General features: G+C 35.5%; 1 protein-coding gene across 3 annotated transcripts in view; it reads right to left on the bottom strand.

The window, feature by feature from the left end:
• CAMSAP2 (calmodulin regulated spectrin associated protein family member 2) overlaps positions 1-25,887 on the bottom strand; it is a 154,677-nt gene that overhangs the window by 114,617 nt on the left and 14,173 nt on the right. For all 3 annotated transcript variants that reach the window (XM_069074526.1, XM_069074524.1, XM_069074525.1), the window contains exon 2: positions 1,453-1,712. In XM_069074526.1, coding sequence (XP_068930627.1) covers positions 1,453-1,712 — 260 coding nt within the window. The remainder of the gene's footprint in view (positions 1-1,452; positions 1,713-25,887) is intronic.

The raw sequence follows: 25,887 nt of genomic DNA, 5'->3' as shown, positions 1-25,887 counted from the left end.
TGACAAACAACTCTAGGTTATCCTATCCATACCTCTTTTTCTGATATTAGGAATTCTTTATTTGTATTCTCCTTTAGGCTTGTTCTGATCAAAGAGTAGCATTTTTTAAATTCTATATTTACACAGACATTTCTACACATGAAATAATACTATCTTACCACTGTATCACTATAATTATTCTTCACTTTCCAGTCTTTGAGAAAGCTGTCAGTTAATACTCAGGATCACAAAGTATGTATTAGAGACAGGTCTTGAAGCCCACTTCTTGAACTCTGGGGTCTGCTCTTTCCCTATCTACTATATATCTTTGTATCTGTAACCAAGACTATTGTTAATTAATTGAGCTAATTCTAATATATTCAAATTTGACAAATAATTTTTAAGTTTTTGTAATCTATACTTCTTTTTGTGATTTTTATAGTGTCTATTTGTATTCTCCTTTAGGCTTAGTTTGATAAGAATAAAGAGCATCAATTTTTAAAATACTGTATTTATGTAGATATTTCTATACATGAAATAACATTTTTGACCATTCTATGAAACCACACTCATTCATTCATTTATTTATTTATTGCCTTTTGGAGGGCAATTGGGGTTAAGTGACTTGCCCAAGGTTACATGGCTAGTTTTTTTGTGTTAAGTGTCTGAGGCCGGATTTGAACTCAGGTCTTCCTGACTCCAGGGCCAACGCTTTACTCACTGTGCCACCTTGCCACCCTAGGATTGTACTTATTTAAATTTTTTTTTTTTGCTTTTTGGAGGGCAATTGGGGTTAAGTAACTTGCCCAAGGTCACACGGCTAGTTTTGTGTGTGCATGTGTTTATTTTATTTCTTAATTAATCCCAAACTTCTCTTGATCATTCTTTTTAAGAAATAGTATATGAAACTGATTTCTCTGGGAAAAAAATCTCTGACAACTCCTCTGTCTTTTCCTGGGTCATAATTTAAAGCAGAGAATACATCCTCTTATAACATAATAAACAAAAGCCTCCAAAATATTCAATGTACAGAAAGTGATATTAAACTTATCATTTAGATAAGTAAACAATACCACAACTTTGAGTCTCAACTTTCTTTCCTGATAAAGTTATGCACATATTCTCATATAGCTATACAAAGACTTTCTTCCAATCCTCTTATATCTAAGAAAAACAGCTAGAAAAAGATTTTTTAATTGATACGGTTTACTCAGTTTTAAGTGGAAAGAAGTTATAACTGTTTCACCCAATTAGTAAGTGGGAACAAGTATATCCCAAAAGATTTTATCTTATTAAAGTTGTATTTTCACTTATAAGAAGGACATGGAATGATTACAAAAGGGAAAAATAAGACTTGACAAAGTGATCAGTGTCCAATTTAACAAAAAATTTAGTCACTAAATTTTTGCTATTGTGTTAAAAAGCGTACATGTTAAATAAATGTGAGGTGTTTACATCATTTAAAATACTCACCATTTGTATAGGTTTTTTGTGTAGATCTCGCTCTGTTACCAATTTCTCTTGGTCAGTAACATAGAGTCCCTTCTGTGCTAAAGCCTGGATTACAGCATCATGGCCCAAAAGTGGTTTTGCAGCATCACTCTTGAGAATAAGACTCCCAGCACGACAATACAGTTCTGCCGACAGTAGCAAATTCACAACAGGTGGCTTGATGTGTTCTTGGTCATATTGATCTGTGTAAAATGGCTCTCGAAGTTCCTCTGGCACATTTTCTAAAGAGAACAAAGAACTTCTTTTTAATAGATTTTAATAAAAGAATACACAATTTTGCACTTTTTAGTACTATTAATTATAAGTTATAAAGAAGTATGAAGAATTTCATCTAAGAGGCCAATAAGAGCTTCTGCCACTAATTCCCAAAACTGCTTCCCCCAAAGCCGTCACCATCCTTGACTGGATCCTGACTTGGGTTAGAGTTCTGCAAAGCAAGAGAAGCTTTCTCAGATCTAAACAGGGTGTTTCTTATATAGTATTCCCTTATACATATGTGATTACCACTATAATAATATATTAGATGCCTTATTGCAAATTATAACAATATTATATAATATTCTCCAGATGGATATCACATCTAACTTTTCTAAAATTATATTCAACTCCTTAACTTCACTTTTTTTTTATTGTAGATTTATCTAAGTCTGAGGGGAGTAAACTGAAGTCTCCCACTATCATAAAGTTTTACTTTTTATTTCCTCTCGCAACTAACATTCACAGTTATGACTGCTAACTGTATATTTCCCTTCATCATATTCTCTTATACTTTTACATATTTTTTTACTTGTCCTCTCTTTAGGAATTTGTTTTGCTTCTGACTACTGCTTCCCTTAATCTACTTCCCCTCTTTCTCCAACCCATCCCTGTGCTTCTTTCCTATTAACCCCTTTCCCTCCCTCTCACTTCTCTGTTGAGATAAATTTCTGTACTCAACTGAGTCTAAAGGTATATTCTTCCTTCCTTCCTTTAACCAGTTCAAATGAGAATGAAGTTGAAAATATACTCTGCCCCCTAATAGGCTCAAAGTAGTCACCTGGAACCTGTGGCAGGAAGCTTGTTTTTCAAAAACTCCTACACCTTGATACTTTGTGATTGGGCAGTAGGTCAAGAGGGTTGTGAAATTCTCTGAGCCAGGAGAAGGTTATATATACCTTGATGTGACATTTTGTTTTGGGGCTCACTTTGAGAAGATCTGTATGTGATTTGACCAGACGAGACTCTGGGCAGCTGTTAAACTGCCCAGCTTTGAAAACCCAGATGTTGGTGCTTCCCTCTCTGGTAACTGACTAGGTACGGATGTAATGGTCAGACAGTTGGAAGCCTGTCTGCTGATCTGTTTTTCTGTCTGTATTCTCTCTCTGCTCGTAATCTCTGTATTCTCTGAAGTTCGGGGTACTGACCTTTTTCCCCTGAACTAGGTAAATGACCTATGTTTGATTAAAGCAAGAGTGTTAATCCATTTTGAGTTGCTTTCTTTTAGAAAAGCAGATCTGGGGTGGCCAGGTAGCACAGTGAGTAAGAGCACTGGCCCCAGAGTCAGGATAACCTGGGATAGAATCTGGGCTCAGACACTTAGCATCCACCCAGAAACACCTGGCTCATGTAACCTTGAGCAAGTTACTTAACCTCAATTGCTTAGGGGTGGCCAGGTGGATCAGTGAGTAAGAGCACTGGTCCCAGAGTCAGGATGACCTGGGATCGAATCTGGGCTCAGATACTTGCCACCACACCCAGAAATAACTGGCCATGTAACCTTGAGCAAGTTACTTAACCCCAATTGCTCTAAAAAAAAAAAAAGAAAAGCAGATCTAAGAACCTGTTTTGGCAGCCACCCTAAATATGCTAGGGTGCTTGCTGTTACACCCATTTACATGATGCAATTTCCACTATTCTCCCCCGCCCCCCACCCCACACACATACACTATATACCTCTTCCTTATTCTTACAGTCTTCTTTTGAGGTCATCCCAACAATATAATCATACCTAGGTCCTCTGTCTAATTAGATTCCCTCTAAGTGATGATAAATTTCTCCCATATAAGAATGTAAATAGTATAATTCTTTATGATTTTTCACTTATGTTTGACTTTTTAAATGATTCTCATGAATCCCATGTTTGAATGTCAAAATTTCTATTCAGCTCTGGCCTTTTCATCAAGAATGCTTAAAATACCTCTATTTCAATAAACATCCATTTTCCCCCAGTAGGATTATACTCAGTTTTGCTGGTACATTATTCTTGGATATAATCCTAGATTCATTGCCTCTGGATAGTCTTATTCCAAGCTCTCCTTTCCTTCAAAGTGGTGGTTGGTAAATCTTGTGATCCTGACTATGGCTCCATGGTACTTAAATTCTTTCTTTTGGGTTGCTTGTATTTCTCCTTAACCTGGGAGCTCTAGATTTTGGCTATAATATTTCTGTGAGTTATCATTTTAGGGTTTTCTTTTAGGAGGTGACCAATGAATTCTTTCAATCTCTACTTTGCCCTCTGATTCTAAGTTTTCCTCTATGTAATTTCTTGAAATGTGATGTCTCTGGTACCACATCACCACTATCAGAAATGACAAATGCCAGAGGTGATGAAGAAAAATAGTTACATTCATGAACCGTTGATGGGGCAATGAACTGGCTCGACCATTCTGGAGAACAATTTGGTACTATGCCCAAAGGGCTATAAAACTGTGACCCCAAAGAGATAAAATAAAAAGGAAAAAGGATCTATATGTACAAAAATACTTATAGCAGTTCTTTTGGAGATGGCAAAGAATTGGAAATTGATGGGATACTCATGAAATAGGGAATGACTGAACAAGTTGTGGTATACAATTGTGATAAAGTCCTATTGTGCTATAAGAAATGATGAAGGGGTGGTTTCAGAAAAACATGGTACAATCTATATGAACTGACGCAAAGTGAAGTGAGAAAAACTAGAAGAACATTGTGCATAGTAACAGCAACACTGCATGATAATCAACTAGGAAAATTTTGCTGCTCTGATCAAGACAATGATCCAAAAACAATTCCAAAGGATTCATGATGAAAAAATGCTATCCACCTTCAGAGAAAGAGAACAAATGAACTCTGAATGCAGACTGAAACATCTATTTTTTTAATTGAGTGAAAATATTTTGCATGATTTCACATATATAATTATCATACCGCTTGCCTTCTCAATGGGTGAGGGAGAAATAGGAAGTAGGGAAGGAATTTGGAACTCAAAATTTAAAAAGAAAAGAATGCTTTAAAAATAAACTATTTAAAATGTTTTTTTTTTATTGCAATAAAAATAGTTTATGGTGGGGAAAAAAGTGACGTCAGCTGTATTTTTGTTCATAGCTTTCAGGTAATTCCATTAGTCTTAAATGACACGTCCTTGATCTATTTTCCATTTCCTATGAAATATTTTACATTTTTTTCAGTCTTTTGACTTTGTTTTATTATTTCTTTATATCTCATGGAGTCATCTCATGGTGTCTGTTTGGCCAATTCAAATTTTTAAGGAGTTATTTTCTTCAGTATGGTTATCTCTTTTTTGAGCAAGACGTTAATTCTTGTTTCATATCTTTCTTGCATAGCTCTCATTTGTTTTTTTTTTTTATCATTTTTTAACTCCTTTAACTTTTTGCTTAACTCTTCTAGAAATTCTTGTGACCAATCTACATTTTTTTTTGAGGTTTTGTTTGTAAATATTTTCAAGCTACTGTCTTCTTTGTGTGTGAGTCTTGGGCTTGCCTATTCCCATGGTTGCTCTTTAAGGTGAGGTTCATTTTTGTTTGCTCATTCTTCTAGTCATAATCTTATCTTTGGACTCATGCCTGAGCTTCTGTCTTCTAATGTCCTTCTGTTGCTTTCACAGTTCAATCTGGGTGACTCTCTAAGTTTTCATTGCTTCCAAAATAGCATGATCTAGGAAGATATCTGCTCATAGCCTTTCTGGACTGAGCTCTGCAAGTTGGATCTGTTTGGCTTAAGTATAATTGAATTTTAGTAGACTGCCACAAAGTCAGTCATTATTAGCCCACTAAGCAGTCCTGTACCCTCAGAGAAAGTCAACTGCTGGCTCCCTTTATGGACTCCTGCCCTGGTTATTCCACTGTAGGCTTATGTGTGCATTAAAGGTTAGAACTGAGTTGTCACTTTGCTCCTGGGCTCAGAGCAACACAGTTAAGTTTCTAAAACTTGCTCTGTACTTAGTACTTAGTTATGATCCATCCTGTTCACTCATGACTACCTTGTCCTCTTGTCTTGGGGGTATGGCTTTGTGTGGGGTGGTGGACAATGCCCATTTCAAGCATTCGTAAACCTGTCAAGGCTACTCTTCCCTTTACCCTCTCAAACTGAGAACCCTGCTTCACATTTCACTGAAAAACTTGAGGTCATTCACCAAAGGCATAGTCTTCTCCCTGCCTCCCCATTTCCCAGATGCCTCCTGTCCCTATTTCCTTATTCATCTATTTCACATAATGAGGTAGCTCTTCTTGCAAAGATAAATCCTTTGAGATGAACAACTGATTCTATCTTTTCCAGCAGTTTACCCCCTCTAACATCCATACTCTCTTGGTTATCTTCAATCTTTTCCTGTCTCTGTTTCCCTACTCCCTACAAGCATGCTATGTCTTCCCCATCCGCAAAAAAATCTTATTTGCTCAATGCTTCCTCACTAGCTATCATCTTATCTATCTCCTCCCTTTGGTGACTAAGTTCTTTGAGAAAGCCATTTATTAAATATATCCTCATTTCCTACCTGGTTGCATTCATCGGTGACTTCTTTGGCTTCTTCTCCCTGCCCCAGTCCAGGTAACTGCCAGGTAACCCCCACCCCAGATTTTCAGTTTTCTTTTATGTGTTGTCTTTCCCCATTAGTTTGTAAGCTCCTTAAGGGTAGGGGGTCCTTTTATTTCATATTTGTATCCCTAGTGCTTAGCACAATACAAGGCAAATAGTAGGTACTTAATAAATGTTTGACTTATTTATTTTCTACCATCACTACCTCCATTTTCTTTCCTCTCACTGTTTTAACTCTATAATCTGGCTTCTAAGTTCATTATACAATAGAAACTGCTTTCTCCAAAATTAATAATAATTTCTTGTGTGGCAAATTAAATGACCTTTCCTCAAATTTTAACATTCTTCACCTCTACAAGATTTTGAAACTCAATCACCCTCTTCTCTTGTATACTCTCTTTTCTCTAGGATTCTGTGACACTACTTACTCTCTCCTATTTCTCCTCTTAGCTTACTGATCAATCTCCTTTGCTGGGTGATCTTCTAGGTCATGCCTGTTAACTGTGGGCTCTGCATAGGCTAGACCTTCTCTTCTCTCTATAGAGTATTTCACCTGGTGATTTTATCAGCTCCCATGAAGTCAGTTAACATCTCTATGCTGAAAATCCTCAAATCTATTTATCTTTATAACCTATCCACTGATGTCTAGACTCATATCTCTACCAAATGGACACCTGGAACTGGCAATCCCATAGACATCTTAAACACGCATCCAAAACGAAATTCATTATCTTACCCCCAAAATTGTCCCTCTTTCTGAAATTTCTTATTACTATTAAGGTTTGATGATTCTGTAGGAGAATGAGGCTAACGAATTTGCACCACCCTGCACTATTCATATTCAATTCACAGGCAAATCAAGACATCACCCTCATGATGTCATTGGCCCTCTTTGAGAATGGAAAATGAATAACCACCACCACCACCACCATCTTCACAGCCACCCAAGACTCTCAATCTAGGTGTCATCCTCAAATTCCCACATCAGTCTATTGATTTCAATTTTGTCAGATCCCCTCCTCTCCTATGACACTGCCAGCACCCTGATACAGGCATCCATTATGTCAAGCCTGGGCTATTGTAATAGTCTGCTAGTTGGTCTCCTTGCCACAAGTATCTCCACACTCCAATTTATTCTCCATTCAGTCATCAAATTAATCTTTCTCAGCTGCAGGTCTGACCACATTCCTCTTCTCAATGAACCCTATCACTTCAAACATCAAATTCAAAATCCTCTGTTTGGTATTCAAAACCTCTTCATAACATGCCTTTCCCCCACCTTTCCAGTCTTCTTACACCTTATACTTTAACCTTTTACCCCTACCATATACTCTGCAATCCAAAAACAAAGGACTTTCTCCTGTACCTTAAACAAGACCCTCCACCCACCTCCAGATTCTAAGCATTTTCACTGGTTCCCTACCAGTGAAATAATACCAGTCAGAAATAATTAAAAAAGAAAAAGCACTAAAATTAAGGGGATGGGAAAGGTTTCCTGTAGAAGACATGGTTTTAGATGCAACTCAGAGGAAGCCAAGAAAACCAGGAGTCAGATAAAAGGAGGGAGAACATTTTAGGCATGGAATAAAATGAGAGCATCAGAGGAAAAATTTTAGAAAATAATTAAGAGTTATCGAAGAAAGAAGTGGAAATGAAAGTAACAGCTTACATAACAGGTATAAACTTTTGCCCAAGCAACAAATTCCCTAAAAAAAAAAAATAGACCAAAAAAGGTATAATTCGATGAAACTATAAAAAATATTAAAACAAAAGCAAAAGAATGAAAAAAATAGAAGAAAATGTAAGGCAGGTACTAGCAAATGCTAACCTAGAAGACAAATCAAAGAGAGACCATTTAAGAATCACTAGACTACCTGAAAGCAATGAGCAAAAAGGGTGAACTGGATAAAATATTTTAAGAAATTATAAAAGAAAGCTGCCCAGATCTCTTAGAACTAGACAAAGGTCAAAAAGGATCTACAGGTCACCTCCTGAGAGATTCTCCAATATGAAACTTCCAGAAACATCATAGTCAAGACCCTAAGTTTCCAAGTTAAAGAAAAAAAAATGCTGCAAGCAGGCAGAAAGAATCTAAGCACCAAGAAGCCACAGTGATGACCACAGAAGATTTAGTGGTCATTACAAAACAAAAAGGTAGAGTTTGGAATTTAATATTCAAGATGGGAAAGTATATACACTTACACTTACAACAATAACATCATCAGCAGCTGGCACTTATGTAACCTGTTAAGAATTGTAAGATGCCTTAAAAATATCTCATTTTATCCTAATTTTTTCAGATGAGGAAACTGAGGCAAAGACGGATTAAGTGATTTGACAGAACAAATCAGATACTAAGTGTCTAAAGTTGAATTTAAACTCTCAGGCCTTCCTGATTCCAAGTTAAGTGTTCTAGTTACTGCACCATTCACCGTGATTCACCTAAAAATAACTTACCTAGCAAATCAGAGTATAATGTATCTGGGAAAATGTCTCTTAATGAAAATGAAGACTTTCAAACATTTCTGATGAAAGACCACTGCCACACAGAAACTTTGAAGCGCAAATACAGAAGTCAAGAGAAATGTAAAAAGGTAAACATAACTAACCAATCATAAAAGACTTAAAAAGGATAAGCTATTTTGCATTCTAATATGGAGAGATGACACATATATTCCCTCAGAATCCCATCATCAACAACAGTTCTAGAAAAAGAGTAATCAGAATAAAAGTCCAAGTAATCTATTATGACCTGATGATCTTAAAAGAAGAATGGAAATGGAAGGGGAAAATATACTAGGAGTCAGTTAGAAAAGGTGGACAAAGAAGAAGAAGAATGGAGAAAATTATTATGTCACTGGGGTATGCAATTAGAAGTTTATATAAACAAGGAGGAAGAAGCAGGGGTGGTTGACCCATGAACCTTGCTCTTATCTGAACTAGCTAAATGTCAGAAGAATACACACAGACATAGGGTGGGAAACAAATATATTTCACTCAACAAAAAAAAAACAGGAGGGAAGGGGGAGAAAAGAGAAGGAACAATAATAAGGAGGACAGATCAAGGGAAAGATCAGTCCTAAGCAAAATATATTTCAAGAATAGACAACTATATTTGTAGCAATTCTTTGCAACAGCAAAAAAAAAAAAATTAGAAAATGAGGAGAGGTATCTATCAACTGAGGAATGACTAAACAACTTTTAGCATATAATGTGAAGGAATACTACTATGTAATAAAGCAGATGGTTTCAAAGATAACCTAAGGCTTTTATCAACTGAGGCAAAGGGAAGTGAGAAACAGAACAATTTATAAAATTACAACAATCCTGTAAACAACCCTCAAAAACTTCAAAATTCTGGTCAGTACGATGACCAAGATTCAAAAGACTCTTGAAACATGCTCCCCCACATCTCCAGACAGAGGTTGTGGACCCTAGAGTACGGAATGAGTCTTTTTTTTGACATGGCCAATGCAAGAATTTGTTTTGCTCGACTCTAACAGGGATTTTGTTTTTCTTACTATCTGAATGGAGAGACAAAGGGAAGGAAAGAGGAAAAGAAGGTGGACTTTGTTGATTGAAAAAAAAATTAATCAAGACAAAAAGATAGACACAGCTTTAGCGGGAAATTCCATAAGCAACAGACTGTAGAACTATCACTTTCAAGTCAAACAACCTCCCAGCTGATTGATTTCAAAATCTAACCATTTAAAGACTAATGATCAAGGTAGGTGCTATTTAGGTCCTGGAGCACAAGAAAAACTTGTCCAGTATCCCTTGTAATTCTAGGAGTGGTGTTTCACTAACCTATTTCTCAGAGAATGAGTTTCTACCTACTTACACCATAGGGATGACTGAGAAAGAGAAGCGTAATTTTCACTGGCTCTAAGCTTTAAATTAAAAAATAAACCAAAAAAAAAAAAAAACCCTTTGGTATTGACCTGTTCAGTTTAATATGTCAGATTTTAGTTTTCTAATGTCTGATGGAGCCCTCTCTTTCTCTCTCTCCTTAAAGTAGAGCAACTAATAATTTCTTGACTTGCCTTGATAATTTCAAACTGAAAAATATAGAAAAATCCCAAGGGTACAGTGTAGAATCTTGACTTATGGAGTCAGAGAAACTGGGTTCAAAAACTTCCTCTAGATATAAGATCCCATCATGCCTCCATGAAAAAAAAAAAAAGACCGGAGAATGATCTAGCACAGACTCATTCTATGTCAGATGATTCTGGCCCACTTGTCCAACGCAAGCATCACAGATACCAAGGCTCCTTAAGAGTCTACCCATTATGGCAAACCTTTAATAAACTTTGCTTTACTTTCTTTGGCCAAGAGAAGACTTGAGTCGAATTCATTCGGCAGGACCCGGAGTGTTGGTATTTTGGGGTCTTATGCACCCCTAAACCTTTAACCTCAACAGTAGTGGCAAGGAGGGAGATCATTCCACATATGGAGAAAAGCCAGACCAGGGCACTTCTTGGATTATAGAGTGCATGGAAAGGAGTAAGGTGCAAGGAGACTGGAAAGAGATAAGGCATTCTGAATCCTACATGCAAATCCAAAGTTTTCAACTTCAATTCATCTTCCCTGGAAAAAAGCAGTAGCCAAAGGCAGAGTGCTTTTCTCCGATTTCCTTCAGCCCTATCAGGAACACATAAAAATAAAATTTTTCCTAGAACACAACCAAAAAAGAAATCGCCAACTACCAAGACTTGCTTCCTGGACTGCAGTGCTGGCTGCAAAGTTTTGTCTCCCTCTTTAGAGACTCAACAAAAGCCATTTAATGGCTTGCTTTCCTGGGGCTTTTTGAGACCGGCAGCTACGCCAGACAGTTGAAAAGGCATCTCTCCATGCAGTCTTTTGATAAAAGTGGGAGACGCTGCAGGACTTCTTCAATAACTGCAAGTTCATTACCTTCCAATTATTCTCCTGCCCTGAAGATGGAAAGGGGTATAGCTCTGTGAAGCAAATATTTGATACCTGGAATGAAAAGGGTACCGAGAATGGCCAGGAGATCTTAAAGCTTTGCAAGAATAAGAAAAATTTGATGCAATGATGAAGGATCTATATGTTGAAAATACTCACCTGCTAAAAACTTTAGAGATTACTGAACAATGGCAGAAAACAGCAGAAAAGAAAAACTGATTTCTGCACCTCCTCTCAGGTCATAGATGAGCCATAAAATCTACAAAAACATTTACACTAAACTGAAATATATCATTTCAGTAGGATATTACTGTCCCTTTCCTCTCCCTTCTCATGCTTAGGGTATGATTACTTTTATTTTCATTTTCAGGTAGGCAGTATAATTATTGCTACCATAAAAAGAAATATGAAAGCCCTGAGTACTTCTAAAAAGTGACAAGTTAAGAGGAAACAACCTAAACTGGAGTGTTTACTAAAATGTAAAAGGGAAATCTCAGTATTCTGCCTGATTAACCCTCACAGCTCTTAGAGACAAATTAGGAAATTCTGATCAATCTTCAACAGAGAAATGATCAATTTCTTAAAGGTAATATTAGCCTATATCATAAGCTTTGATCATAATGTACCAAGGAACAACTGAGACTGAAGTTTTCAGATATAGCACAATGTGGCAAAAAATAAAAATAAAAGCATACCTCAAGTTATATGTTTAAATTAAATTTTGCTAACTCAAATCATGTTTTAAATAAGGCACTCTAAAAGGAAAGGTCTCATAATAAAGCTTAATCTAAAACCGCCAGCAACAGATATAGGTTTTTATTTAAATATTCTAATGTTCCATCTTACATGTATGTGTACATATTCATAAGTACACATATATTCATGTATACACACACACACAATTTTTTTCCTAAGCAAATCCTTTTAGGAGTCAAGAATATGTTTTACTCTGTGATTTGACAAATTTCTAAACCCGAAATTAAATGTATTTTAAGAAAAAAAACTTCCTCTACATATCAGCTACTTTGGAAAAATTATTCTATTTTCAAAGGCCAAAATGATATATTTTTAAAAATCTTTTATATTTATTTTATACAATCTAAAAAAGTCTTACAAAGTAAGTTTCACTATTAAATTTGTCATTTTGTACTATCTTGAGGAATAAAAACAATTTTTTTTCCTAATGTCAAAGACGCACAGTAAAATGAAAAGAACACTGAACTGGAAGTAAAGAAATCTGATTTTTATTCCCCTCTTCCACTAGCTAGTTGTGTAACCTTGAATAATTCAATTTATGTTTCTATGCCTCAGATTCCTTATAACTAAAATTGAAGGCGTTATTCTAGATCAGAGGTTCTTAACTTGTTCTAATGTTTTTATGTCTGTATTTCAATATAATTGGTTTCCTTCGTAATCCTATGTGTTTTATTTTATGAATTTAAAAACATTCCCCAAGAAGACAACCTGATTGTACATAGTAATATATAAAGACTTAGATGCAGAACAGGATCTAGGGCTGGAAGCAATCTCAGAAGGCATCTCATCCAACCTCATTTTACAATCAATTAACTGGAGTTTGGGGAGATTAAGTGAATTGCCCCAAGTCACAAAGGTAGTGCTAGAAGTTTTTGAACCCAAGTCCTCAGACTCTATTGTCTAGACCACAGGTTTCCAAAGTGGGTGATACCACCCTATGGGGGGTGCTGGAGCAATCCAAGGAGGAGGTAGTAACCTTGGGTGCATTTGGGGGGCACTGAATAAAAATAAGGGGTGAGTGCAAACATAAGGAAATCAGAGAAGAAAATTTCGAAAAACTATCTGTACATGTTTCATCTGTTGTGTAACAAAGTTAAAGTCTTAATGATTACATTATTTTCTGAATAAACACACAAAATGCAAGTTACAACTGATCAGTGGTCAAGTCCACTGACAGGTCTTAACAAGCAAATGTTTGTAGCAGAGTATACTGCACATTGTCAGAAGCCCAGCATATATCTGGAGGAATGTGTGTGTGGGTACATGTGTATAAATGACTTGTTTACAATACAATAGCTGATGGTTATATGACATGATATTGTATCATCAATATTTCAATGCAGGAAAAAAACAAATTTATAATAAGTTATTAAATTTAAGGGGCAATTGGGGTTAAGTGACTTGCCCAAGGTCACAGGGTTAGTAAGTGTTAAGTGTCTGAGGCCACATTTGAATTCAGGTTCTCCTGACTCTAGGGCCCGTGCTCTATTCAACTGCACCACCTAACCTCCCCAAGATGCATGCATCATTTTAAAAAATTTTTTATATTTTTTTGAAATGACACAAATTTCAAAAAAACTACTAAAGTGTTATTAAAGAAAGTCAATTTCCTGGACAGCACTGAGTAATTTTTGTTAAAGGGGGCAGTAGGCCAAATAAGTTTGGTCTAGACTCTACACTGTACTGTTGGGATTCCTTTTTCTTTTTCAGATTGAAATTATCATTAAGGCAAGTCAAAAAATTATTAGCTATTCTACTTAGGAGAGAGAAAAAGAGAGGGTGGCTCCAGCAGATGTCTAGAAAATTAATATCTGACAGAAATATTAAATAATATTTTCTCATGTCTCTGTGTTAGACTTCAGATTATTCCCAAATTCATGAACTTTCTCTTTCTGTTCAGGTGTTCTGTACATACTCTGATGACAATGCTGCTTCTATCTCAGTCTCCACTCATTTTCACCAAAATGCTCTCTCTACAATGGTTCTTGGATTTTTCTGACAGGAATGTATCACATGAGCAAATCTTAATATATAGTGTTAGTCCCCCTTTCCCTATCCTGTTGTTTTTAAATAAGGTGAACTCTCCCAAAGTCAACTATTATTTAGCTTCTCCTTTCTCTGACAAAAGGAAAAAATTTCTGCCCTGGAAAAGAAACAAAAACAACCAAGGAGCTGATAACCAAAGATAAAGAGGAAAATATTAATATCTAGCTGCCCTGGATAAGATCAAATCACCTGACCCAGATTAATAATATACTAATGTACAGAAAGAACTGGAATACCTGATGCTGAACTATTGTCAGTGACCTCTGAAAGATCATGGAAACAGGAGAGGTACCAGAGAATTAGATGGGAGTTAATTTCCAAATTTCCAAAAAAGGAAGAATGGAGTCTTCAAACTCTAAGTAAGTAACTTTGACTTTTATTTCTGAAAAATTCTCAGGGAGGCTAGGTGGCGCAGTGAGTAAATCACCAGCCCTGAAGTCAGGAGGACCTGAGTTCGGTTCCAGCCTCAGACACTTAACACCCTCACAAAAAAAATACTAGCTGTGTAACCTTGGGCAAGTTACTTAACCCCAATTGCCCTCCAAAAAAGCAAAAAGAAAAAAAATTCTAGGAGATATCATTAAAGGGATAGTGAACACTTTTGAAAAAGAAACAAAGATCACAAAGAGCCAATATGGCTCCATCAAGAATAAACCTTATCATGACCAATGCAAGAATCTGTTTTGCTTGATTCTATGTATTTCTGATGAAGGTGGTATTTTTCTTTTTCTCTTAAAACAGGAGGAGCCAGGTGGGGAGAATATGGAAGGAAGAGAAGGTAGATTTCTGTTGATTGAAAAAAAATTAATAAAAAAAAAAAAGAACAGGTCATGCCAAACTAAGCTTAGTTCCTTTTTTTTAACCAAATTATTAGGAGTAGACAGATTTTACCTAGATTTTAGCAAAGCACTTGATTCTTCCCAGCTGATCTTATGGAAAAGATGCAAAGATATGCATTAGATGACAGTAGGATGAGATGAATTGTATTCCAAACAATAGCTATTAATGGTTCAGTGTCTACTTAGCAGATCTCCAGAAGAGAGTTCCAAGAATCTGTACCTGACCCTTTACAATCAGTAATTTGGATGAAGAAAGAGATGGCATGCTTATCAAATCTGCAGATGAGAGGAGACAGCTAACATGCTGAATGACCGAATCAGGATTCTGAAAGGTCTTGACAAAATAGATAGAACACTGGACTGAATCAAATGAGATGAAATCTAATGAGAAATGCAACGAAGGTTAAAAAAAAATTTTCACAGTTAACAAAATGATGAAAACATGGCTAGAAAGCAGTTCATCCTAAAAAAGAAAAGGGAGTTTTAGTGCTAACTTTAGACAAATCAGTGTGACATGGCAGTCAAGAAAATGAATGCAATTTTAGGATACATTAAAAGACTGTGTCTAGAGACAAGGGAAGTATTCTTCCCTGGTCTGAGCATGTCTAGAATATTACCTTTAATTCTACACATCACAATTTAAGAAGGTGACCTGTAGGGCAGAAAAGGCACCAAACCAAACCATACAACCTACAATCTACCCATTATCCTCAACCTCTTCATCACTCCCTATTATACTTGGACATTAGGATCACCATAAGCTCAAAGAGGTGAGTTCTGCTTTAACTTGACTAGAAATCAGGCCTGCATATCACTTCCAAGGTCACTCTCAAACAAAGTTGCAGCATGTAGTCCCCTAGACCCATCCCAGCTCCCTTTATGTGTTACTATCTCCCCCCATTAGAACATTAGCACTTTGAGGGCAAGGTCTTGCTTTCTTGTGTTTGAATCCCTCAGTGCTTAGATTAATTCTTAATATAATGAAAATAATATGCCATATCAATATCAATCAAAAAGAGGTTTCCCTCTCTCTCTGCAAAATGTCCCATTAACAAAAGTCAGAAGAAGAAAAAACTAAAAATCAGTGCTAATTACAAATAAAATTGAGGGCATAATTAATATTCTAAGAAGAAAATGTTTGTACTACAATACTTTTAAGGAAAGTAGAAAACAGGAAAAAAAAACTTTTAATGACTACGATTTGATTTTCTAAATGGTTTTACTGCATTTCTCTATAATATATAAAACCTTTGTTTTTTCTTTTCCAGTAATCCTCACTGGAGAGCCTTAGATAGATACTATAACCTGACAAAACTAGGTCAGGAACCAGTAACTATCTAAATTTAATTTTGCTGGCTCTGAAGTCAAAATACCTAACTAGGCATTGGACGCAAAAGTACAACAAAAGAAAAATTTCCACAGCCTGCCAAACAAGTGATAAAGGCATCATAAAGCAGTATTAAGGAAATTTTTATTATGATCAACATTTCAGTATATACAAAGTGTTGAAAAAATGGTTTATATATCCAATTTAGCCAAAAAAAAAACCTACCCCACTCTGTTGATACCTAGTATGTCAAAAAGCAAAAACAACAAAAAAACCTGTTCTTTAGAAAGTATACAACAGCAATCACAGCACAAAAGAATCTTAGATTCAGATGCTGGACAGATTTGAACCCTTTCAGAATCCATCTAAAAGGAGCTGGAAGGAACCAGAGTTCTTTAGATGGTTCCTTTCAACTAAATGGAATATGAAGAAACCTTAAAAGTCATCTAGTGCAAATCCTTCATTTTACAGTTGACTAAACAGATCCCAAGTGTTTAAGCAACTTGCCCAAATTCAAACAAGTAATAAGGAATAGAGTCAAGATGTTGATCCAAATCCTCTAACCCCAAATCTAGCACTCTTTCTACTCTATACCTAAGTGGTAAATATAAAGTTATGTAAGATTTAATCAATCCTGCTACCTCCACAAAGTAACTCAATTTTACTGAATGGTACTTCGTAGGAAACACTAAAACCTTGGAAAGGTAGGCAGAAAATCAGTACTACCCATATATGAGGTCCATAAAATCAACTTAACCTTAGCCTATAGGATAAATCTCTTGCTATCCATTCATGTGCTTAACATATTAATTCTACTTTGTAACTCATATTGTCTCAGGCCAGCAATAAAGAAAAGTTTTATGAAAGGATCTGTGGTAAGATTCAGGTTATGAGCTAAGTACCCTAGTGCTAATAACAATAGCTAACATTTTGGCTTACTACATGCCAGGAACTGTGCTAAGTGCTTTCCAATCATTATCTCATCTGATCTTCACAACACCATTGGAAGGTATGTATTATTATTATCTCCATTTTACAACTAAGGAAAACAGTGACTTGTCTGGGGTGATCCAGCTAGTAAGTGTCAGGCCATATTTGAACTCAGATCTCTCTGACTACAAGTCCAGTATTTTCTCCAATGTGCAAATCTGAGGCCCATGACCAACAAAATACATACACAAAGGGGCGGCCAGGTAGCACAGCAAGTAAGAGCACGGGCTCCAGTGTCAGGATGACCTGGAGATCGAATCCCGGGCTCAGACACTTAGCACCCACCCAGAAACACCTGGCCGTGTAACCTTGAGCAAGTTACTTAACCCCAATTGCTTAGGGGCGGCCAGGTGGCTCAGCGAGTAAGAGCACCAGCTCCAGTGTCGGGATGACCTAGATCAAATCTGGGCTTAGATACTCAGCACCACACCCAGAAACAACTGGCCATGTAACCTTGAACAAGTTACTTAACCCCAATTGCTTTAAAAAAAACACATACACAAAATCATATCTGAATTTGATTTTATGATGAATTAATCGCCTCAGTAACTTTTGGGGGGGAGGGGAAGGCAAGGCAATTAGGGTTAAGTGACTTGCCCAAGGTCACACAGCTAGTAAGTGTCAAGTGTCTGAGGTCGAATTTGAATTCAGGTCCTCTTGACTCCAGAAGCTGTCCTCTATCCACTGCACCACCTGGTTGCCCCTCTCAGTAACTTTTAATGTGAAGTAGCTTTTACTATATTTACTACAATAAATACTCTCACGACTTGCAAAATAAAAATTAAGTCAAAATCACTTAATTTCATATTATTTGTTCTTCACTTAAAGATTATTAGGGAAAAGATTTGATTGCTAAATATCTTATATAATAATTTGAATAACTCCTCCTCCTCCATGATTTTTTAACCTATATGTCATGTTACTGTTTTACAAAATATTCCAAGACAAAAACAGGTTAGTCAGAAACTCTTAATAAATGTATGAGTGTGTGTATGTGTACATATAAATATAGCCCAAAGTGTGATCTTCACAGGATCACAAATTTTGAGGTATAAGGGTCTCAGCTACCAATCCCCTCATTTTCCAGAGGTTGAAATTTGAGAGCCACAGAAATTAAGGAAAGTACCTGCCCAAGGTCACACAAGTCATTAAGGGGCAGAAACAGGATTTGAATCTAGTTCTCTGAGGCTGAATCCAGCACTCCTCTGGAATTCCACTACACCAACCTGCTTCCTAAGATGGCATTCCTCATTAAGTAATAGCTATCATCCATTTTAACTTTTCAGTGCCAAGTACTGGAAAATAAGCAAAGCTGTTAGAAAAATTACTGAAATAGGTTGGCAGATAAAGTTGTCCTTGTGCTGTGTAAGTCCTGTTTTATGTTTATTTCATAGCTAAGATGATGCTACTGAAGTACACTAGTACACATGTGTATGTGAAGTACACATTAAGATACACACAAAGATATCTTTAAGACTTATAACCATGAAGAAATTTAACCCATAAAAGAAAGTTTTTCCACACTAAGAAAAAAGGGGAGTTACTTTTAAGAGACAGAAAAACAACTCTGCTGTTTTAAAAGTAAATTCTAAAACAATATAAAGTCCACAATACATATGCATTACAGAATATAACTTTGAATGGGTCAACAATCTCTTTAAGATGGAATGTCATCAACATCATCCACTTCCAGTGAAGATGGCAGAGTGAATGGCAGAACAGCACAGTTCATGTGTGTGTGTGTATACACACACTAAAAAAAAAAAAAGATAAACAAAAGAACACCAGACTGAATAATGATGAAGGAATAGAGAAACTATAATGAGTACCTCCATCCAAAAGAGGGTACAGAGAAGCAAAAACAAACTGCTTACTAGGGCTGAGCACACTCTCTCTCACTGAAAACAGAAAACTGCATTAACAAAAATTATAACAATGAGACAATATACACTGAAAAGCAGTCCTAAGGGGAAAATTTCTATCTTTCAACACTTTTATCAACAACAAAAAAGAAAAAACATATAAAACAAACTGAGCATTTATATATAAAAAAATCTAGAAATCTAATAAATGTTAAAACCCCAAATAAACAACAAAATAGAAATTTTGAAAATTAAAGGTACTAATTAAACAAGCAACAAAATAATAGCTGTCAGATAAACAGACACACGGACAGACAGCACTTTGCAGCTTTCAAAATACTTTACAAATATTAACTCATTTGATCCTCATAACAACCCAGAGAACTAAATTCTATTTTGATCCTGATTTTATAGATATGGAAACTGAGGTAACCAGGCCTTAAGTTACTTGTCCAGGATCACACAGTGTTTAAGTGTATGAGGCCATAGGCCCCGTGCTCTATCCACTGTACCACCTAGTTGTCTCTATGCCAATGACCCTGATTGATATCTTCATGAAAAGTTTAAATATTAGCCAAGAAGCTACAGTAATAAATCAAAAAGACTGTACATTATGATCAAGTAGGATCTAAGATCAGGAACGCAAAGTTGGTTCAATATTAAGAAAACTATCAACATAAATGACCAAATTAATAGAAAAGATCAAAACACATGATTATTTCAATAAATGCAGAAAAAAGCTTTTGACAAACTACAACAACCATTTCTGTTTAAAAAAAAAAACCACTAAGAAGCATAGGAATAAATGGATCTTTCCTTAATATGGTCAACAGTACCTATCTAAAACTAAAAGCCAGAATTATACATAATAGAAAGACACTAGCAGCCTTTCCAATAAAATAAGGGTTTTGAAAGGATGTCCACCATCATCATTATTACTTAACTTCATGTTAGAAATGCTAGTTACAGTACAGCTTGGTGGTGCAGTGAATACAGCACCGGCCCTGGAGTCAGGAGGCCTTGAGTTCAAATCCGGTCTCAGACACTTAACACAAAAACTAGTCATGTCGCTTAACCCCAACTGCCCTCCAAAAAAAGCAAAAAAAAAACAAACAAAAAAAGAAATGCTAGTTACAAATATAAGAAAAAAGAAATCAAGAAAATAAATATAGGCAAAGAAAAAACAGAAGTATCCCTTTGTACAGATGATATGATGGTCTACATAGAGAACCCCAGAGAATCAACTGAAAAATTGAAACGATAACTTCAGCAAAATATCAGGATATAAACTAAAGCTACCACACAAATCATCAATCATTGTGTATTTTACCAAAAAAAAAAAAACTCAGCAGGAAAAAACAAAAAATAACTACAGAATGTACAAAATATGAGTCAAATCAATAAGAAACACACAGGAAGAGTATAAATGCAACTACAAAAAAACAAAATATATGGAAATAAATTAAAAAATACCCATTATTAATATTAGAATATTCCAATATAATGTAAAATATCATACTAGCTAAAAAATTTGTTTTAATTATTCAGGGCCATACTAATCCCCATCTACCAAAGGATTACTTTAGAGAAGTAGAAAAAATAATAATGAAATTCATCTGGAAGAACAATGTGTCTTGAAATAACTTTTTTTTAAGTGGGAAGTAAGTCTATCAATGCCAGATCTCAAATTATAACACTATACCTCAAAACAATAATCATCAAAACTATTTGAAGCTAGTTAAAAAACAAAGAGGTCAATCAATGGAAGAGATTAAGCACATAACATACAGAAGCAAATGAACATAGCAGCATAAAAGTTCAACAAGACCAGATACTAAAACTACTAGGAGTAAGGACCCATAATTTCACAAAAACAGTTGGGAAAACTAGCAGTTACGAAACAATGATAACTTTGGAGAGAATAATGTCAGATTGTTAGAGTTGAGGAGTGAATGTGCAAAGAAGTGGAGGTAAGGAGCAAAGAAATGTTTTTCAAGAAGTTTGACCAAGAAAGGGAGGAGACAGATAATAACTTGAAGGGGAGAGTCTAGGGAAGGTGGGCGGGAGAAGGGGAAAACATGTTTGAAAACAGTAGGCAAGGAAATGATAGGGAAAGGTTGAAAATTAGAGTTAGAGGATAAGTGATACTATAGATGACAAAAGAGGATGGGATCAAAGATACAATAAATGGATTAAATAAATGGATTATCCTTAGAAAGAAGATGAGACACACTGTCAAAGACTGGAAGGAAAGAGAGAAGAATGATGTCAAGAGGTTTTGAACAGTCATGTCAAATAGCCTCTAGTTTCTGAGTAAAGTAAGAGCAGCAGAGTCCATCTAGCTGAAAGTGAGGAAGAAGGGGAAGTATGGGAAGTTTGAGGAAAAAAAAAATTGGAAAAGCTTCTCTGGGGAGGACGAGGAAGGATTATATTTTTTAAAAATTTTAGCATGTTTTTTTAAATTTTGAATTCCAAATTCTCTTCCTTCCTCTAGCCCCTCCCCCACCCACTGAGAAGGCTAAGAAATATGGTATCAACTACACATGTTAAGCCATGCAATAGACACATTTCTATACTAGGGGGAGATTATCAAGATAAAGGAAGTGAAAAAATATGCTTCAATTTGCGAGTTCATCAGTTCAGTCTCTGGAGATACTATTTTTTTTTATCATGGGTCCTTTGGAATTGTCTTAGATCACTGTATTAATTAGAGTAGCTAAATCTTTCACAATCAATCATCATTACAATATGTTTTCATTGTGTACAATGTTCTATTAGTTCTGCTCCCTGAATTTTTTATCAGTGCATATAAATCTTCCCAGGTTTTTCTGAAACATTCTCCCTTGTCATTTCTTACAGCATAATAGTATTCCATAACAATCATATACCATAACTTGTTCAGTCATTTCCCAACTGATGGGCATCATCTCAATTTCTAATTCTTTGCCTCCACAAAGAGTTGCTATAAATATTTAGGTCCTTTTCCTTCTTCTTTGATCTTTTTAGGATACAGACCCAGTAGTAGTCTTACTGGATGTCAAAAGGTATGCACAGCTTTTTTTTAGACCTTTGGCTGTAGTTCCAAATTGTTCTCCAGAATGGTTGGGCCACTTCACAATTCCATCAACAATGCATTAGTGTACCTATTTTTCCACATCCAGAAGGGATATTTTAGAGTGGAATAAAAGAAAAGCCTTCCTACAGTGAAAATCCAGTTGAAATTGGATAACTAAAATTAAAATACAGCAAGTCAGGATGATTGTGAGATTTCCCTCAGCTCTGTTCAAAAGCATTCTGAGTAGGGGATAATGTGAATAGCACAAGTAATCCAAGTATAAGGTTGGCAAGAGCTTAAGTGGTGATTGGGGAAGGTAAGGAGATGATGAAGGATTCTACAGTCTGAGGGCAATATGGAAGTGAATTGGCTGATTACAGAGTGAAAAATGGAAGACCAAAGTGAAGTCAATGCTGGCGGGGCTGTGGGAGAAAAGGCATAGTAACAAAATATTTCCTGAGATGTGAATTAGTCCAACCATTCTCGATATCGATATGATACCATGAAAGAAAAGTGATTAAGCTGTTTATAGAGCAAGCATCTGTTAAGCACTTACTATGTGCCAGGCACTGTGCTAAGTGCTTTACAAATATTATCTCACTGGGATGGCTAGGTGGCACAGTGAACAGAGCATCGTCCCTGAAGTCAGGAGGACCTGAGTTCAAATCCAGCCTCAGACACTCAACACGAAAACTAGCCGTGTGACTTTGGGCAAGTCCCTTAACCTCAATTGCCCTCCAAAAAGGGGGGAAAAAAAAAAAAAAAAATATATATATATATATATATATATATATATATATATATTATCTCATTTTATTTTCACAACAGAAACTGAGTCAGACAATGGTTAAGTGACTTGCTCAGGATCACACAGCTAGTAAAGTATCTAAGGCCAGATTTGAACTCAGGTTTTGAATTCAGGGTCCAGTACTGTATCTAACATGTCACCTTGCTGCTACTACTATTGATATATACTCCAAGGAGGTCAAAGATAGAAAGTCCAATATATAGAAAATTTTTTTCATAGCAGCACCCAGCGACAGAAAAAAAATGAAAACAAAATGGCTGATTATCAATTGTGGAATGGTCAGATAAACTGTGGCACATGAGTAGACTGGAATATTATGTAGTAAAGAAATAATAAATAGAAGGAATTCAAAGAAACAAAGGAAGACTTACATGTATTACTTCAGAACAAAATATTCACAATCAGCATAACAACATACATTATTACAACAGTTTAATGAAAAGGTCTTTAAAAGCAAGTAAACACTTGAGTAATTGAAAAACCAATAACAGCTCCAGAGAACAGGTAATGAAAAATATTTTCTTAAAAGCTACAACTGTTTCATCTTCTGTCTTTGTATCCCTACCACCAGTATCCCACCAGCTCAGTACCAGACACATAGTACATGCTTAGTAAATGCTTCTTGATTTATTTCCTCATTTCAGCAGAAACATGTAAGGGACTTCTAGAGCAAAGTGTTGTATACACTGTCAGGCAAGTCACCGTATTGAATATTTTGATCCAATTATTTTTCGTTGTTACAAGAGAAATTTCAACTGAGGAGAGCACAGAAAAGGTATGAGACATACATTTCCCGAAATGAGTGGTAATGTAAAAATAAAATGCATCAGCAAAACTCTTTTTTTCAAAAATAAATGCAAATTACCAACAACCATATAAAAAGATGATCTGAATCACTAATGAGAGAAATGAAAATTAAACAATTCTTATGTTTCACCTCATTCCCAGTAAATTGGCAAAAACAGTAAAAGGTCAATGAGGGACTATGAAAAGAAAGACATAGTAATACACTGTGGTAAAGCTATGAATTGGTCCAGCTATTCTGGAAAAACGAGACTATTTATACACTCTGACCTGGTGATACCACTGGTGAGCATAACTACCAAATTTACCAAAGACAGAGGAAAAGGTCTCACGTATTACCAAATATTTATACCAGAGCTATCATACTGGCAAAAGGCTAGAAACAAAGTACGTGACCATAAACTGGGGTATGACTCAACAAAAGTATATGGTACAGATCTAGTGGAATACTGTACTATGAGAAACAACAAAGATCAAAGAACCTTAGGAAAATTTGTAAATTAAACTTAGTGAACTAAATAGTAGAACTGAGAGCAATAATCACAATAACATAAAGGAAAATAAAACAGATCAATATAATGACCAATCTTGACTCCAGAGGCTTAAGAATCAAACATACCTCCCATCTTCAAAGTAGAGAGGTGGCAAACTACAGAAAAAAATATTGCATATACTACTACTGCTCATTTAATTCATCAGTAAATTTTGTTTAACTGTATTTTGATACAAGGGAAGAATGGGGAATTTTAAGGAATGACAACAGTGTAAAATAGAGCATTTTTTAAGGAAAAAAAGAGCCTCTCAATCATTTTTAAAGATGATTTTTTTTTTTAAAAAGGCTTAGTAACTAAAAGTTGCCTTTCAAAGCTCACACACAGATCTTGGAGTTTGTCTTTCCAAAAAAAAAGCAGTTTCCTCTGTTAACTTTTAATATTCTCATGGCGGGGAGGGGAGCAGGACGGACAAGTTCCTCCTGAAAAACCACAGGACCATATATGAATAAAGGCTTAATGACACCTTAAAGATTATCTAGCCCAACCACTTTATTTTACAGACAAGGAGATTGAAGTCTAGAGATCAAGTAGCCTGCATCAGGTAGAAAACCCAGGATTCAAATACAAAGAAGTAAAAAAATTTACAAGAATTTGGAATTCTTCTTATATATTATTATATTATATCTTATATATAAGAGAAACCTCTATTTTTCTCTAATTTGGTTACAATGATAAAAATATTTTTTAAAACTTTGTAAAATGGGAATGATAATTATCTCAGGAAAATCCAGATATGTACATATGAAGATGAAAATCATTTTAGTGTTTATAAAAACTAAAAATAAGGGAAAATTGAAAAATAGTATGGCAGAAACTGGGCATAGACCAATATCTTATGCTGTATACCAAAATAAAGTCTAAATGGGTTCAGGATTTAGATATAAAGGCTGCTACTATAAGCAATTTGGGAGAGTAAAGAATAGTTTACCCATCAGATTTATGGAGAAGGGAAGAATTTATGACCAAACAAGAAACAGACACGAAATGCAAAATGGATAATTTTATTATTGATTACATTAAATTGAAAAGTTTTTATACAAAGCCAATGTAACCAAGGTTAGGAGGGAAGTGGAAAACTGGGAAAGAATTTTTACAACCAATGTCTCCAATAAAGGCCTCATTTCTAAAATAGAGAACTGAATCAAATTTATAGAAATACAAGTCATTTCCCAATTGATAGACGGTCAAAGGATATGAACAGGTAATTTACAGAGAAAGAAATTAAAGATCTATAAGCATATGAAAAAATGCTCTAAATCACTATTGAATAGAGAAATGCAAATCAAAACAACTCTTAGGTACCACATCTCACTGGTCAGATTGGCTAACATGGCAAAACAGAAAAATTATAAATGCTGGAGAGAATGTGGGGAAATTAGAACACTGACATTGTTGGTGGAGTTGTGAACTGATCCAGCCATTCTGGAGAGCAATTTGGAACAATGCCCAAAGGGGTATAAAAATATGCATACCCTTTGACCCAGCAATAACACTTCTAGGGCTGTATCCCAAAGAAATCATACAAATGGGAAAAGAACCTGTATATACAAAAATATTTATAGCAGCTCTTTTTGTGGTGGCAAAGAATTGGAAATCAAGGGGATGTCCATCAATTGGGGAATGGCTAAAAAAGTTGTG

This window comes from Petaurus breviceps, unplaced genomic scaffold (assembly GCF_028583685.1).
Source record: "Petaurus breviceps papuanus isolate PSGF00001 unplaced genomic scaffold, PetGlider_PUasm1.0 90895, whole genome shotgun sequence".
Classification (NCBI taxonomy): Eukaryota; Metazoa; Chordata; class Mammalia; order Diprotodontia; family Petauridae; genus Petaurus; species Petaurus breviceps.
The sequence above is the reverse complement of the archived record's forward strand: the minus strand, read 5'-3'. Positions and strand labels throughout refer to the sequence as shown.